The 18769-nt window shown below is 36.9% G+C and overlaps 1 protein-coding gene across 5 annotated transcripts; it reads left to right on the top strand.

Moving 5' to 3' along the window:
• The first annotated feature begins 316 nt into the window (after positions 1–316).
• On the top strand, positions 317–17937 carry LOC113492328 (aldose reductase-like). 5 transcript variants are annotated; one of them, XM_026869787.1, is made up of 8 exons: positions 317–492; positions 1191–1333; positions 3592–3733; positions 6993–7187; positions 7808–8007; positions 8982–9081; positions 17468–17523; positions 17813–17937. In XM_026869787.1, exons 1-8 carry the CDS (start codon positions 328–330, stop codon positions 17856–17858), a joined length of 1047 nt encoding a protein of 348 aa, XP_026725588.1. In that variant the 5' UTR covers positions 317–327; the 3' UTR covers positions 17859–17937. The 5 variants fall into 5 exon arrangements, with proteins under 5 accessions (XP_026725588.1, XP_026725589.1, XP_026725592.1 ...); XM_026869788.1 differs by lacking the exons at positions 17468–17523; positions 17813–17937 and adding an exon at positions 9723–9830 and having other exon boundaries at positions 8982–9137; XM_026869790.1 differs by lacking the exons at positions 317–492; positions 1191–1333; positions 3592–3733; ... (1 more) ...; positions 7808–8007; positions 8982–9081 and adding exons at positions 10450–10569; positions 13441–13583; positions 14309–14450; positions 15100–15294; positions 16261–16460 and having other exon boundaries at positions 17368–17523.
• Positions 17938–18769: the final 832 nt, after the last annotated feature.

Below are 18769 nucleotides of genomic sequence, written 5' to 3'. Positions count from 1 at the left end.
ACGACTTGTCCAATTCACGTGATAGTTTTTTTTAGTAGAATAAAGTATCCTTTCCCAAAGAAATTACAAAGGTTCATATTTCGGACCTTATAGGAAGCATCGTTAATTAAAATATCATAACACTAGCTGTTGCCCGCGACTTCGTCCCCGTGGGTAGAAGATATAAGTTATGATTTATACCTGCCCTGTTTTTTCCACATTTTCTATTGTATCTTCGCTCCTTAGTCGCAGCGTGATTGTATATAACCTAAAACTTCCTCGATAAATGGTCTATTCAACACAGAAATAGATCATAATCAATCTTTTTAAAAAGAATAACATGCCAAAATGACATTTTTGAAATTTGACAGTCAGTACACAACAAAATTGCTTTACAATTTAGTGAAAATAATTCTTGAACCAGAATTTAAATCAAAAGCGGCTTCAAGGACTCCTTTAGTCCAGTTTTCTAATAAACAATATTGCCCAGTACTGGGAATTGGAACATGGCTGGTACGTATATAACTTACAACTTTTTTAAAAACTTTGTCTGAAATTATTACACTCCAGATTAGGGCATTTATTTCAAAAGTAGCTAAGTCCCGCGTGGATTCAACAACGTATTTTAAAAATGTATTTCTTACAAAAATTATCAATATTACTAATTTATAATTTTATATTTGAATAGTAAGAAATGATACCCAAAACTCTCATTTTTACAAAACTGTGAGCTGCGTATCGCGGTTTCGATCCCGGCGTCAGACAAGCTTGATAGATATAAATAGGACAATTGCGGGTCGGACTCGCGAAGCTGAGAAGTTCGTAGAAATCTTGTTTTCGCCTTGTTTAAAAAATCGTGTTAATTTTACCGTATTTTATTGATAAGATAAATTAACAAAATTTTATAACTTTTAGAACAAAATTTTATTTCCATATTAACCAATAGCCCAAATAAGTTTTATCTTCACAATTTGCATTAGTTTTTAGCTTTCTTGGACGGTACTTTATAGAGCAGGGGTAGACCCCTGGTAAATACCCCATTACACTTTCGATTAAAGTGCTAATCAGCTCCTCTGCATGTTGGACATTCTGTGTCCCCGTGTACGCCTTTTAAAATGACCCGATATCTTTCCCAGAAGTTATCGCGTGAATGAAAAAGCTACTAATAATAAATCAAAAATTATTCATTACTATCTACTTTCTTCTTTTAGGCAAAGCCCGAAGAAGTTGCCCAAGCGATTAAGCATGCCATAGACGTCGGCTACAGGCACATAGACTGCGCGTTTATCTATGGCAACGAGAAAGAAGTCGGAGAGGCTATTACGGCTAAAATTAGGGATGGAACTGTTAAGAGGTTCGTCGAATAGTAATGAAAAATCGCCACTTTGACATGAGTCATTCCTATCACTGGGTTTCCACCAGAGATGTGCGAGGATGAGTAGCGAGGGATGTGTTTGTAAAGAACTAATAGAATCGCTTCATTTTATTTGCCTTGATCAGCAGAGCTCTGGTGGAAACGGCGGACATCCTCGCACGACACGACTTTAACACGTTCCCTGCGCCATCACTTTCAAAATACTTTCAGCTGGTGCTTAGGAGACCTAAAAGGTCTCCAAACTAACCTACCATTTGGTGCGTTTGAGACCTAATCGGTCTCCTAAAGATACCGTAAAGCAAATATATATATTTATCGATAAAGAGAAGCAAATATGTATATTTGTCCTACTCATACCTAAAGAACTTTACATGTTAGATCCTCCCGCAAGGAGTGAAACAACACGATTAAGTATGTTCAACGCACAATACAAAAGTCCTGCAAGAGATCTGATAGATCTCATAATGCAACGAACGTGTAAGAGAACGCGACCCCTGAGTTTGTTTCGACATTTCTTCTCAGAGTAGTCAGATAGGAAATGTCGACTCCAGCGTTCTCAAAAAAGACATGTAAAAAGATGATATTGTTTATTAATAATATAGGCTGGTAATATAGGCTGGGCATGGAAAATGGGAAATTAACGGTTCTTGCTCTCCTAGACTTTAGTAATGCCTTTAACACCGTTGATTTCGACATTTTGCTTGGTATGCTTAGCTCTCTTAATGTATCTCCAACGGCCATTGACTGGTTTCACAGTTACCTGTACGGGCGCCGGCAACGTGTTCGTATTGACGATAAATGTTCGTCATGGTGCGATACGACCGCTGGTGTGCCGCAGGGTGGCGTTTTATCTCCATTACTTTTCGCTATTTTTATAAATTCAATCACCAACAATCTCCTTTCTTCCTATCACCTTTATGCAGATGATCTTCAAATCTACTCACAGGCTCCTTTGTGTCTACTATCACAAGCCATTGGAAACATCAATAAAGACCTATCACATATAACTGAGTGGAGTAGGTGTTATGGGCTTAAAATAAACCCTTTAAAAACTCAGCTTATCATCATAGGTAGCTCACGAATGGTCTCGAAAATAGACTGGTTCCAGCTTCCCCAAGTTATCTTCGACGGAATCCAGATTCCCTTTAGTCCCGCAGTGAAGAACCTTGGGCTACATATGGATAGTAGGATGTCTTGGGATCTGCAGATGCAGGAAACCAGTAGGCGGTTATTTGCGTCTGCGGGATCCTTGAGACGGTTGCGGAATTTCCTACCCACTGCTACAAAAATTGCGCTTGCACAATCTCTTCTTCTCCCTGTTCTTGACTATGCTGATGCCAGCTATCTTGATCTCAGAGAGGACCAGCTGAATAAACTTGAACGTCTTCAGAATGTCTGTATAAGATTCATATTTGGTTTGCGCAAGTATGATCATGTTTCAGAATTTCGCATAAAACTCAAGTGGCTTCCAATAAGACTTCGTCGGAATGCTCATATACTTTCCTTGCTTTATAATATTCTTTTCCACCCTACAACCCCTTTTTATCTCAAAAATCGTTTTGAGTTTATTTGTGATACACATGCAAAATCTCTCAGGTCATCGGAAAATCTAAAACTGAAAATGCCAATGCACTCGACATCATTTTATGACAAATCCTTCACGGTCCAAGCTACACGTCTGTGGAATGCATTGCCCGTGAGTATTAGACGCGCGCAGTCACTTGCCGTTTTTAAAAAAATGGTGAAAGACCACTACTTGGCTTGTTAATCGTGTCACCACACTGTAGGTACCTATTATTATTTTATTTTATTTTTCTAATATCTATCACTCTTAGTATTTACCTAGTTTATTCTATGTTTTAATAATATGTTTACGCAGTATATATATATTTATCTAAATGTACGCCATTAACTACCCCGTTTCAAATTCTTCCATAATTCGATTCCATCCAAAGGTTGTCTGGAAGAGATTGCTTTTTAGCGATAAGACCGCCTTTTGTACTCATCATATTATTTGTATTGACCTAAATTGTTTTTCCTTATGGTGTACAATAAAGAGTATTCTATCTATCTATCTATCTATCTATATTATATTATTATATTATATAATATATTATTATATAATATTTCATTTCATTTCATTTTTAACTCACTTCTATCATCTTTGGTGGAAACGAAGTCTAAAAGTTATCAATTATTGACTGCTGGACACAGTGTCAAAATTGTGTCTTTCCCAGGGAGGACCTGTTCATTACCTCGAAGCTGTGGAACACCTTCCACCGTCCGGACCTGGTGAAGGGCGCGCTCCTCAAGTCGCTGGAGAACCTCAACATCAAGTACTTGGACCTCTACCTGATACACTGGCCTCAGGCTTATAAGGTACTTTTGGAATCTACAGGGTGTATTCAAAAGTAAAAAAATAAAAAAAAAATAAAAATAACCTTTATTGCAACCAAAACACACATACACAATAATCTTAAACCGATAATACAATTCCACAAGCACTGGTCTGAGTGAACACTAACGTCTAAACTAGGCCGAGCCTGTATCTTAGACGCTAGTACTTCCCATGAAACAACACACGAACATGTACATTACTCCGTTATTTCAACAGTAGTTTTTACTTTAATCGAATATTCTTAATTAACTTAATCATACAAACTTTTACAATTTGTATTTGTGGGTAAAAATATAAAAACAAGTTCTTTATAACTTAATCATAGTACAGTGAGGAGTTATTTTAACAACCTGTATTTTTCAATAATACCGTCATTTTTACAACAAACACACAAACAACGTATATTGAACACAAAGACTATGAACTTCGGCACATTTATTTTTAATACAATAATGAGTAAGATAGTTACATGAGTAAGTATATGAAATGCGAATGTTTGAATTAAATATTAGTAGATAAATTTAAAGTAATTTTGCTATTATAAAAATTATTTGCTATTATTAAAATATTTAAAAAAAAATTGTTATTATATGTTTTTTTTTTTTAATATTAGAAGAGCATGAATTTGTTTTGATACAATAAATGTTACTAAAGTACCTAATACAAAGAAAAAGGTTAAATTTTAGGAAAACAGTTTATGCTTATGTATTTGCAGGTAAAAAATATGTATGCTCAAAAGTTCACAATAGTGTATATTCCAACTTTATTTGATTGGTAAAAATATATTGATTGATAATTATGTATACTGATTTAACTATAGTGATAGTTTGCCAACATCCTAGCGCATGAGTATTGTAATTTTTATTTAAAAGGAAAACTAAGGTATTTAAAGGTATGCTGGGTCTGGGTACAGAATTTCGATAAATTAAATCACTTTAGAGTTACGAGTAAGTTTTCCACATCTTCATACGTTTGTGATTGCAGCCATTTCATTAAAGTTTTTTTACAAGAGTGATTGTTTAGTGGAAATATTTTAAGAATTTTATTTATTTTATTATATAGCATTGGTCCCAGATAGCATTGGAACTTCTCCGAAAAGACTGTTTTATAAAAATCAGTTTTGCAGACCCTATCACTACGCCTAGCCGTCGATTTTCGAGAGAACACCAGTTTACGGTGTTGAGACATTATAGTCTCCTTTATAAATAATTGCCTTACTGTTAAGACATTCCATTCAGCGTACAGATCTGCTGTGGGATATCTAAATGGCTTAAACTTCATCACTTTAAGGAGTGCACGTTGAGCCCGTTCCAATTTGATCAAATGAGTTTTGCGCGCTCCGCCCCAAGACGTGATACAATATGATAATATAGACTGAGCTAAAGCATAATATACAGTTTTAAGAAGGTTCTCATCGGCCACATGCCTTAGCTTTTTAAAGATATATATCAACTTTCTAGTTCTCCCAGCGAGTAGGTCAATGTACGGACACCATGTTAATTTCTCATCTAGAAGAATACCAAGGTACTTAATTGTCTTCACTCTATCCAAGCACTTGCAAGAGCATGTATTCAAAGCTGAGTTTTGGCAGGAGTGGAATTGAATTTTAAAAGAATTTGCTGTTTTGAGTGTTTTTTCGGTATTAGCAAAAATTATGTACTTTGATTTTGAAATGTTTAAGGTGAGTAAATTTTGATTTAGATAATTTGCAACTGTTTTAAGTCCTGTTTCAGCAATCATCATTGTTTCTTCCCATGTTTTCCCATGAAAAATTAACGCAGTGTCATCGGCAAATGTAAATATTTTACAATTATGTAGTGCTAGATTACATAAACTATTAATATAAATAAGGAAAAGTGTTGGGCCGAGCACACTGCCCTGGGGTACGCCATAGGTGACAGGGGTGTCGCTACTGTAAAGACTGTTAATAGTAACCCTTTGGAATCTACTCTGTAAATAATCGCTAAATAAATTAAGCGTTTTGTCTCTAATTCCAATTTTTTCCATTGTGTTAATAAGCAGAGGGATAGAGACCGTGTCAAAAGCCTTTGTGAGGTCCAGAAAGACTCCAACGCATTTTTCTTTCCTATCAATGTGACCGGCAACCTCATTGACAAGATCAGAAACCGCGTGCGCTGTCGATCTTCCCCGTCTAAAACCGTATTGGTTTTGGGCTAGGATGTTTTGTTTTTCAAGGTATGAAAGCAGCCTCTTGTTCATAATTTTTTCTAAGATTTTAGACAGGACAGGTAAGACTGATATTGGCCGATAGTTGGAGACACAGTCTCTATCCCCTGCCTTGTGAATGGGATGGATAACAGATCTTTTGAAACAATCGGGAAATACACCATTACTTATAGCCTGGTTAATAATATACGTTAACGGTGGAACGATTTCGTCCTTAGCCATCTTAATAATCTTAGTTGAGATCCCATCCCACCCCACAGCACAGTCTGTTTTCAATCCCTCAATTAAAGACCTAACTTCTTCTTCAGTAGTTTCAAGCATAACCATAGAGTTTAGGGGTGTCACTGTTGAATCAATAGTAGAATGGGTTCCACAAGGCGTGATATTTTCTGCAAGCTCTTTGCCAATGTTAGCAAAATATGTGTTAATCCTCTCCAATGCAGTTAGAGGGGTGTCTGCTATTTTTAATAAATCCGATGCTGATGATTTAATATTATCTCTATTAGTAATGGAATTTATTATTTTCCATTTCTTTTTTGGATCTTTAGCGTTTTGATTCAATTCATTTTTGTGGAAGTTTTGTTTTAATCGTTTTAGTAGATCATTACAATAATTTCTATACCTATTGTAAGTTAGTAATGTTATGACTTTATGACGTTGTAAGGGTCTCAGGAGCTTCTGGATCGATTTTGGTAATTCTTTCATGAAAAGAAAGCCACGTTATAGGTAGATGGCATAGGCTATAATGCCTCATTATCAATAACATGGCTTTCTTATATATAGGCTATTAACCCTAGCTGACTCGGCGAAAGTACCACCGACATACGTTCAAATTTTCAATATTTTTAAAAGAACAGAAATTCTAAAAGTATGTAGTATCCCATCTTTCAAGTTGGATTCCAGGGTTATTTTCTCACGCTGACAGAATAGATATCGTCAATGCTACTTTATTATTTAAGGTATTTTTTTGCCTCCTCGCGAATCTGTGCATTAAAAATAAAGTAGCACAATCATATTATCAATTTACAATAGTATTAAACTTCTTTGTCATAGGAAGACGGCCCGCTCTATGTAACCGGTGATGGCACTGAGATCCAGTTCTCGGAGGTGGACTACGTGGACACGTGGAAGGCGCTGGAGCCGCTGGTGGGCGAGGGCCTGGTCAGGAGCATCGGCGTCTCCAACTTCAACAGCAAGCAGCTGGCGAGGCTGCTGCAAGTGGCTACCATCAAGCCTGTTACTAACCAGGTGAGTTCCATATGAGATTAGTGAAAATCATCATGATATTATTATGCTTTTTGTACACTGTAGGTTCATGTTAATTTCACTGATATTTAATAAAACACTTTGGTGTACAATAAATAATATACTTTTCTAACTTTTCTAAATTGAAATCGCTCAATCCGTTCGGAAGCTATGAAGCTATCGACAGACAGAAATCATGGTGGGACTCACCGAACTTAAGTGTTTCGGTGGTTTTCGTTGGTTTCATTGTAGATCCTGTCTTACAGGAGTTGCATTGACGGGCATGTGTGGCGGGCTAGCTAGACAGACAGAAGGGTGATTCTCCGGAAAAAAGTAACACAAATTAAGAACATCATTATCCTCACCTAATTTTTCATACTGCAGATTGCTTGATTCAATATTATTTTAACCTAAGCTTGTAAAGTACTACGGCTATTATTAGATGAAGTAAGAATGAAAACATTTTAAGCATCATACTGAAGTGAACCAGTTGGTGAGGATAATGATATGACCTTAACTAGTGTATTTTTTCCGAAGAATCACCCAGAAACTTCGGGTGTGAAAGAATAAGTATATTTTTACCATCCGTAGAATTCTCTAACCTTTTCTCCTTATTAACCCAGGTCGAATGCCACCCCTACCTGAACCAGCGTCGTCTCAAAGATTTCTGCGAGTCACACGACATTAAGATCACAGCGTATTCTCCGCTGGGCTCTCCAAATAGACCCTGGGCCAAACCAGATGACCCTCAGTTGATGAAGGACCCCAAGTTGAAAGCAATCGCTGATAGATTGGGGAAGACTGTCGCGCAAGTGTTGATCAGGTGAGTCTAGGTAAGTTTGGCTGTATGAAAAATATTCTGCACTAGCTGTTGCCCCCGACTCTGTCCACGTGGTTAGAAGATATAAGTTAGTAATTTTTGAACGGAAGCCCTCGAAGAATAATATTTTTCCCCGTTTTTGCCACATTTTCCATTGTATCTTCGCTCCTATTAGTTGCAGCGTGAATATAGTCGAAAACCTTCCTCAATGAATGGTCTATTCAATAAAAAAATAATTGTTCAATTTGAACCAGTAGTTCCTGAGATTAGCGTGTTCAATCAAACAAACAAACTCTTCAGCCATATTAGTATGGATAATAGAATAGAATATTATTTATTTATTTTAAATATGGTTACAATAATTACAGGTCTTAAAGTACAAATAAGTTTCATCATATCTCGCCTCATATTTAGTATGCAAATATAATATGGAAGGGCATTATTCTCAATTATTTCTACCTGTCAAAATATTGTTATTAACTAAGGTTGAGAATTGCTTGAGGTGACCTATGGATTAAGGGTGTAGCCCCCGAGCTTGTCTCGGCATTTCTTCTCAGGGTAGACAGATAGGAAATGTCTACTCCAGCGTTCTTAAAAAAGACATGTAGAAATGATATATCCTACTTGCAGAATAAAATGGTTTCAATTCATTGTAAAAAACCGCAATGGATGCAATTGTTGAAAAATATAACCTGTAAAGTGAGAGGTAGGGTTCAGGATGTGATGCTGAGCCTAGTTGTTTCATAAGGCACGTTAAACTGCGGGTTTCGGCTACTGTTTACACATCATTCACAGTCGTTACAGGTAGTCAGACTCAAGAAAGTCTGACAACCAGTCTAACTAAGGGGTACCGTGTTGCCCAGGTAACTGGGTTGAGGAGGTCAGGTAGGCAGTCGCTCCTTGTAAAACACTGGTATTTGCCTGCATGTAGTTTTCTGGATATTCGTTGAATCCAAATAGATTATATTTTGTTTTAGGTACAATATTGACCGCGGCAACATCGTGATCCCGAAGTCCGTGACCAAGTCGCGCATCGCGAGCAACTTCCAAGTGCTGGACTTCAAGCTGTCCCACGAGGACATGGCTCTCATCGACTCCTTGGATCGTAATACTCGGCTTGTGCCTAGTACTGAGTTAGTAGATTGTGTATAAATACGAAATTGTTATGTAACTTTACAGCAGTTTCTTTGTCAATTTTCGTTGTTTAGAAAAAGGTTTAAAATACTTGTCGAATGTTTTTTTATTATCTAACTGAGGGGCAGAATGTATTTTTACTTTTTATACCCAATAGTTTTACCTTATTGTATTGAAATGATAGTATTCATATTCATCTAAGCAATCTGTCAATACACTGAATTTGCAATAATAATGTCGGCAAAATGTTTAGGAGAATCCAAATGTGTCAAATTTAATCCAATTTTCATTCATTCATCGGCAATTGTAAATAGTGGAATTTGGGCACAGGAGTTTAGGTACATCGCATAATAAATGGAATCATTTTTTTAAACGAATCCCGATCTAAAGTTTTCAATTCTTGTGTCGCGGGGAGTTTCACAAACATTCAAGTCACATCCACAAAGACACCCAGAGTCAGGACAAGCATTCGTGGATCACACAAATGCTTGTACCTACTGCGCGGGGTTCGAAATCGTGACATGACGTGGCGTGGCGTACTGTGGGTTTAGTGTGGTGACCTAAACTATATTTTTTTGTTTCAGTTCACTCGGTCACAAACACCATCCCTTTGAAAACGACGAATTTTAGTGTATCAAGTGTCAATCATACTTTATCGATTATACAAAATGTAAAGACAACCATGTTTTATAATAAATATCATGTTACTCTGTTAAATATTGTTTTATTAACTGACTCTGTCAGAGGAGTAATCGTTAGATAGATAAAAAAACCTATTTTTTTTAACAGCTGAGTGACAGAAATTGTGTCCCTAATAGACGAAACTATGCTTGTGAAGGACAGACAGACGAAGACACAGCCAAGCCTTAGTAATAGGGATCAGTTTTGATCCTTTTAGTACGGAATTTAAAAAAAATATCGATTCCAGCTCTCACTTAGCTACAGTTAATGAAAAATTACATTAAACTTATCATCATGCGTGCGATAATATACTTTATTAATAAGTTATGGTTTAGATTAATTTTAGGGTCAAATGTACAAGGAAACAATCAGATTAGCTTTTTTCAATCTGAAATTATTTTTATAATAATTTTGCTAGAAACTGAAGCTGTATAATAATAATCCTTTGCCTACTATATCCTTTGTCCTTTGATAATATAGCCTGTAGGTATTCTTCCGCGCGGGAAACTAGAGGTCAAGGCAAACTGGATTCTATCGGCTGTTCTCGTCACTCTCGTCAAACCATTACATAATTTGTAGAAACTCGAACAACAAATAGTAAATTGATAAGGACGATAACCTTTCGGTCGGCTGTACATTCCGTATTCCATTGCCATAACGCGCGGTCGTGTAGGAAAAATGGCGCGAGTACCAACTATCCTCTTTAATAATGGAAAGTCTTACCCTGTGGTAGGCCTTGGGACCTGGAAGGTAAGTGTTTCATAATTATTGATACATTTAACGAAGGAGCCAAAAGTCCAAAGAGAATGTAATAAAACGTAATGTGGTATTAACGTTTGTTAGATTAGAATAGATGATAATAATTATGATACAGTAATTACAGATGTTCTGTTTGATTTACACTGCTACTATATAAAAGAAGACATTTTTAGATTTAGCCGGTATGTTTTCTTCTTCGGTAGGTATGTGTGTACAGAGATATTTTAGTCCATATTTTATAAAAATGTATTACCTACCTTTGGCAGAATCGATAAAATACTAAATTATCCAGTCTCATTTAAGAAAAAACAACAAAACTCTGTCAAAATGACATTCTTGAAATTTGACAGCCGGTACACCACAAAGTTGGTATACAATTTATTTAAAACTATTATTAAACCGAAAATATTAAAAATGAGTTTAAAAACGCCTTTGGTCAAGTTTTATAATGACCAGGAGTGTCCAATACTGGGAATCGGCACTTGGAAGGTATGACATTAGTGTTACTCTGCGTACTTTTCGAAAAACATTGTTATGGAAAAATTCCACGTCAGATTATGCTATAGAAAATTCTTCTCATAGGATATTAGCTAAGCGTCGCAGTTATATCTGCTGTTTTTAAGTTTCGTATGATATCAGAAAGATAATACTATAGATATTCATTTGAATAAAATTGATTTTGTCTCTAATTCACTAGTTTGTGTCATTGAAACATGAATTGTTTCGAAACTTTTGACAGTCAATATACTTTCGTAAAAAATAGATTACCATCACGCATGAAAAGAACTTAAGTCAAAAACTAGTAATTTCCATACTTTAATTGCAAACATTTCATATCAATAACTTTGAATAGGTAATAGATTATACAGGCATGTAACTTTTATAGTTACACTAGCTGTTGCCCGCGACTTCGTCCGCGTGGTTAGAAGATATTGCGACTATAATTTGAGATTTAAACTATCCTATCTCTCAAGTTGGATCGAACTGCACATGGTGTGCGAATTTTATTATAATCGGTTTAGTGGTTTAGGAGTCCATTGAGGACAAACATTGTGACACGAGATTTATATATATTAAGATTGAAACAATCATAGCTATTGTTTATATGTATAATATGTAATGGTATTATTTCTCTTATATTTAAATTTAAACCTAATTTCTATTTTAATTACTGATTATTCTTTGTACATAATGTTACTGAAGAATGGGGCTGGTAGAACAGTATTTTATTGGATGCTTGATAATTCAAAGTGACCATTAGAAGCTTATCTTAAACCATATGCATTCTTTCAAAATAATAAATTGTAAAATTTTTACAACTGGGCCCCGATTCTGCAAAAAATCGATTAAATTTGCTCTACTCATATTATTCTGAGCATTTTTCTAACTCAAATAATGGAAATTCAGTATGGGGAGGAACAGTCATGATCAATTCTATGAATTTCCATATATTGTGTTAATAATATGCTTAAGAGAATAGGAATAGTTCAAATTAAATCCAACTGGCATTTATTCATCAACCATTATAAAATAGCAGAATTGGGGCCCTGGTCTTTTTCCTTCTTGTTCAGTTGATGTACAACCAACCGTAAGTTAAAACCGCCTGTAGACCTGTGGTAGCGACTTAGCACACTCTTGAAACATGATTATTGGTTAATTAATATAGACTATTAAAATAAGGGACAAGTTTCTTATGTACATGAAGTGTGTAATTAACATTGAATTATTTAAGGCAAGTGTAGTGGTTCTTGAAAATCATTAACCATTTAAAGTAGCCGTTATATTATTTGTTTGATAATTAATTTATTAACAAGTTGAGAATTTAATGGAATAAAACAAATTAGCTCATCAAAGTCCAGTGCTGGACATTAACCACTTTCATTAGGGCTTTATATGATCTAATAAATAGGGAATCATTGTGGTGTTACATACTACCTGGTTCCTTTGCTGTCTGAGTCTTGTCTGAACCAGCTACCTTTTTTAGGATCCGTCCATCCATTCAATATAATTTACATCTACAATAACGAAAATGAATGACTATTACTAGCTGACTCTGCAAAAATTGTTGCTAGGGAATATGTCTCACATGTGAAGAAAAAATATGGCTCACAAATTGAAAAATGTTATTGAAAAATAGATATATGTTGTCCAATTCTCAGACAAACCCAGTAATCACACGAAATTTCATTAGACTGCTTGACTAATTCAAGCAGTTTTAGAGGAGTTTTACAACACAAACCGCGACACAAGAATTTCATATTAGCAAACAGCTATCAGATAGATAGAAGGCATTGGGGCCTTGTGACATCACAATGATTTTCTATTTCTTAGATTATCTATTGCCCTAATACTCGGGTTAAGCACATAGATAGTTTATCTGAATATTGTCAATAATATAGTAATCTACGCCTGATAGGTACTTATCTTGTATCTGAATTGATAGCGACACGCCCAATTAAATATCTGGCAAAGAGCTAAATGATAAAAAAGATTTTTAATGGAATTTTTATGTTGATATAGCTAGGCTCGGGCCTCTTCACAAAAATGGAAAATTTCAGTGGTTTGCTATACTAGGATGCAGCTGGCAAAGGCGTTTTTCAAAATATTGGATTTCTTTAGTGATGGTTACCATATTGGGTCTGGCTGCCGATTTCGGATTCCAATACTGAATTTCAGAATTGAATACTAATGTTTTCTTTCACTGTTTTATTTGATTCAATTGTGTTGTAGATTTATTAAGAATATATTACTTTGATGCAGTCCTGTGTAAGGACCGAATCTATATACTATAACACACAACTGGAAGGCCGCCACAACTATTAAATCATATTTTTTTTCTTAATCCTTTCCTTTTTCTCACAGTCAAAGCCTGGCGAAGTCACCCAAGCCGTAAAAGACGCCATAGACATCGGCTACAGACACATAGATTGCGCGTTCGTCTATGGCAACGAGAAGGAGGTCGGAGAGGCTATCACGGCTAAAATCAGCGATGGAACTGTCAAGAGGTTCGTTAAGGTTAAACAGTCCTAGTCGTTTAGATAGACGACATTTCTACAAGTTTATTCTGGTTGAATCATCATTCTCAACCTTTTAGCAATGGGGTCTTTGGGGGTTTTGGGGTTTTTGGGGTCGGCTTCCAGTCTAACCGGATTCAGCTAAGCACCGATGTTCTACGGAGCCTGTCTGAACTCCTCAACCCAGTTACCTGGGCAACACGATACCCCTTAGTTAGACTAGTTGTCAGACTTTCTTCTTTTTGTTAGATACGGGTACGTAATGACTGTCAAAGATGTATGAAGCCGGGACTAACAAAACTACGTGCCCTCCTAAACACGGAGGAATTCGTTATGCCATGGACGGTCCTTATCAAGCACAGCTTAACCTGTGAACGAATAAGTTGTGCAGTAGTAGCTTAACCACAATCGTAACTGATTGAATCGCTAAAACGTAAAAAAACAGCTAGAATAGATGGCCCCTGAACAAATCGTTGACTTAACAATATTTCTGATAAAGCGTGATTTAACTTAAAAGTACTTAGAATATTTTATTTGGAAAGCACGGATAGCAGAGTGATATACTTCACCACGACAAATCTTCTGAGCGCGATGTTCGCAGGTCCGCTCCCCGCTTAGGACAAGCTTTTGTGATAGCTCCATTCGTTTTCGCAGTCCTCGAGTTTCATCCTTTTTGGATAGTACTTCAGCCTGTATAACAATATGTTTGTTCTCAGGGAGGACCTGTTCATCACCTCGAAGCTGTGGAACACCTTCCACCGTCCGGACCTGGTGAAGGGCGCGCTCCTCAAGTCGCTGGAGAACCTCAACATCAAGTACTTGGACCTCTACCTGATACACTGGCCTCAGGCCTACAAGGTACGTTTGGAATCTACAGGATGTATTAAAAAACCTGAACGATCAATTAAAGGGTTGTAGTATAGAAGGCAGAAGAAATAAAATATATTTTTTTCACGCTGGTATCACACATAGACAAAGCAAAAATAGAGTATAGTCTTAAATGTTTTAGTTAGTTAATTATTTATTGCAAAATAAGTATTTTCTCCGATAAATTTGATAAGAAACTATTTTTTTTTACGCTTACTCCACAATTAGGTTTCCCTGTGTGAGGCCCAGGATAGAGAGTTGTGAAAGGTTTTGGGGGAGGCCTTTGCCTAGCAGTGGGACACAGAGTGCTGGATACAGATATATCTTATAGATTATCTAAGGCAGCACTGAAAACTAATAAATCTTAACTGTGTAGAGTGAGTGACTTAATATGACTTATAAGTCACGCTCCATCGAATAACAACTAGATACCTAACTAAAGGGTACCTTGTTGTTATTGGATGCAGTGGATTTGTTAGTATCGGGAAATTACTCAAAATTCAGGATAATATTTGTCGTTACTTCGGAAGCCGACCCTCGCGAAAAACGAACGGACAAAATGGCCGAAATATACGCGAGCGCCGCCTCTAATAGACATAGTTTCTCAAATGCTAAATGTATTTTATTTTTTACACCTCAGGAGGACGGCCCCCTATTCCCCACCGACGAGGCTGGTAAGATCCAGTTCTCGGAGGTGGACTACGTGGACACGTGGAAGGCGCTGGAGCCGCTGGTGGGCGAGGGCCTGGTCAGGAGCATCGGCGTCTCCAACTTCAACAGCAAGCAGCTCGCGAGGCTGCTGCAAGTGGCTACCATCAAGCCTGTTACCAACCAGGTGGGTAGGAAGCGGAGGCCTAAAGAAAGGCCTGTTTTGAGGTTGCTGACAAAAGGGGGTCTAAAATTAATTTAAGGTGTAATTAATGACGGGGTTGAGGTGAGGTCTGAAGAAATGAGCTTAATTAAGGTTTGAAGACTTGTGAAGAAATGGTCATCGCGTCTTTTACGTGACGATATACACCGTGATTTTTTAGTCGTCTTACAAAAGCAGCCCAGTTCATGTATCCAATGACTAGAACACGTTCATGATAAAAAAATAGGTATTTATGAGATTTGAATAAATTTAAAATGCAATTTTTATTCAATATTATGATGCAATTCGTAGTTTTTTAGAAACACAGCTCTGTTGCAAGCGCGGTCCGAGGCGGCGTTTTTATCATTTTTAAGAGTATATTTCAGATTTCTCTTGTTTAATTTTTCTTCGTACTTATTATCTTAGTTGATGATAAAAAAATAATAATCGCGCCTAGGGGTATTTTACGTCGGATACATGAACTGGGCTGCTTTTGTAAGACGTCTAAAAAATCACAGTGTATTTGTTAGAGAGACAGCTTTAGAAATGATGTCCTTAATAATGAAATTAAAGTGTAATAAATTACCAGTTGACGTTTTTAGGAAGTGTAACATATTTGCAATATAACTGCACGAAATTTAAAATATAAACATTCATATATTCAGCCGTATTTACAAAAAAAATATCAGCAAAGTTCTATAAATCACATCAACTTTTATTATAATCGTGAGAATTGTTAAGTTATGCAACGGTTTACTCACGCGTATTTATCGGGATTTCTCGACTCGTTTCGGACCCAACCGGAGTCCTCAATCATGAACTGACGCGGCCGAGCCAGCCTAGATTCCAGTTGGGTTCAAAGCCTTTCGAGCAATCCGACGTTATAAAAAAATAAACTATATTAAATAAGTATATTACGAATATAAAACTTTCCCTTTTTGTTCTACTCAGGTCGAATGCCACCCCTACCTGAACCAGCGTCGTCTCAAAGACTTCTGCGAATCCCACGACATTAAGATCACAGCGTACTCCCCGCTCGGCTCGCCCGACAGACCCTGGGCCAAGCCTGATGACCCTCAGCTGATGGAGGACCCCAAGCTCAAGGCAATCGCTGATAGATTGGGGAAGACTGTCGCGCAGGTGTTGATCAGGTGAGTCTAGGAGATGGTTCCTTACAATTATGTTTCCAAGCGTAAAGGTATTTAAGAGTTTCAGAGAGCCTAGAAAATACCATGTTTCTTTATATGTAAACTAGCTGTTACCCGCGACTTCGTCCACGTGGTTAGAATTTTCCCCGTTTAAGCGCAAAAAATGTGTTTTTTACGACCTCACATTAGAAACCTCAAAAATTGTAGCCTATGTGTTATTCTGATGTATAAGCTATATTGTGGTAAAGTTTCATTCAAATCCATTCAGTAGTTTTTACGTGAAAGAGTAACAAACATCCATACATCCATACTTACAAACTTTCGCCTTTATAATAGTAGTAGGATTTATATATTAATCTCCACGCTAATTGCAACGTCTAATTCGAAAAATGTACATATTTGTAAAATATACTAGCTGTTGCCAGCGTGTCTACAAAGGTGTAAATAAGCGCAGAGACAGGAGGGATCTCAGATCGAAGGGAAGCCCTTCGATTTTTCCTCTCAGAAAGGTCTATTGCTTCTTCTTATAAACCGAAAAGTATTAAAAAATGCTAACGAAACTTTGAAATAAATACTTATATAGGTATGTTCGCAGGGCCGGATTTAGGGGCCCAGAGGCCTCGGGGCAACAAAACAGTGGAGGCCAGGCCCCCTTGGTTCAAATTATTTTCATTCGTGAATTTTTTTTTAGAGCCTCGTCACTCTTATAGTGTCAATAGTGTGGGATTTTACCTTGGTTCCTACCATGGTTTCAAAAAACCACAATCCCGTTTTTTTTTATTAATTTTTAACGGAAGTGCTGAGTCCCTGTTCATCGTGGGCCCCGTGGGATAATACGGCACTGTATGTAAGGTCTCTTGAAACCAAAATACCTCTTCCTAATTAGAATTTCCTCTTTTTTTCATCATAGATACCAGATTGACCGCGGCAACATCGTGATCCCGAAGTCCGTGACCAAGTCGCGCATCGCGAGCAACTTCCAAGTGCTGGACTTCAAGCTGTCCCACGAGGATATGGCTCTCATCGACTCCTTCGACTGCAACGGACGGCTTGTGCCTATGACTGCGTGAGTAGAACAGCTTTCTTGGATTTAAATAACCTTTAGGCTTATTATATTATATAAAGGTAGTCAGAAGCTTGAAATGTCTGACAACCGATACTAAGGGGTATCGTGTTGCCCAGGTAACTGGGTTGAGGAGGTCAGATAGGCAGTCGCTCCTTGTACAACACTGGTACTTAGCTGAAACCGGTTAGACTGGTAGCCGATCCCAACATAGTTCGGAAAAGGCTAGGCCAATGATGATGATAGATGGTCACCCATCTTTTAACTATATTGAATTTCCTTTTTGTTTCAGTTCACTCGGTCACAAGTTCCATCCGTTTGAAAACGACGAGTTTTAGTGTATCGAGTGTCAATCAGTTATCTTATATGCAAAATGTAAAGTATGTTCTATAATAAATATTATGTTACTCTGTTAAACATTGTTTTATTACCCGACTAGCTGTTCCCCGCGACTTCGTCCGCGTGGTTAGAAGATATAAGTTATGATTTATACCTGCCCTGTTTTTTTCCACTTTTTACATTGTATCTTCGCTCCTATTGGTATATGGCCTAAAACCTTCCTCGATGAATGGTTTATTCAACACAAAAAGATTTTTTCAATTTGAACCAGTAGTTCCTGAGATTAGCCCGTTCAAACAAACAAACCAACTCTTCAGCTTTATATATTAGTGTAATAGATTATGATAGAAGATGGATGTGAATCATCATAATCGTGGCTGGAAGTTCGAATGACAGAGATGAAACTTCAGAAAGTTTAACTTTGAAGCTAAAATATTAAAATATATACTAGCTGTCCAGGCGAACTACGTACCACCTAACACGATGATCACAGAGACCCTTACCACATAGGGGTATGAAAAATAGATGTTGTTCTATTCTCAGACTTATCCAATATGTATACAAAATTTCATAAAAATCGCTCGAACGGTTTCGGAGGAGTACGGTAACTAACATCGTGACACTGAAATTTTATATATTAGATAAATTGATATAATATTCCGCAACTTTCACACAACGCCATCTAGTATCAAACTAAGTAAAGCTTGTATTATGAGTACTAGAAAACTGATAAACATACTTATGTTTCTAAATACATATATAATATAGATAAATTACACCCAGACAAATGGGTGGGTCTCGAACTAGGTGGGAATCGAACCGAACCCATTAAAGCAGTCGTTTACTTACCACTAGACTAACAGCCACTAACAGGCCCGTTGTCACTTATATGATGCAACAGTTTCTTCAC

The sequence above is a fragment of the Trichoplusia ni genome, chromosome 3 (assembly GCF_003590095.1).
Source record: "Trichoplusia ni isolate ovarian cell line Hi5 chromosome 3, tn1, whole genome shotgun sequence".
Taxonomy (NCBI): Eukaryota; Metazoa; Arthropoda; class Insecta; order Lepidoptera; family Noctuidae; genus Trichoplusia; species Trichoplusia ni.
The sequence above is the reverse complement of the archived record's forward strand: the minus strand, read 5'-3'. Positions and strand labels throughout refer to the sequence as shown.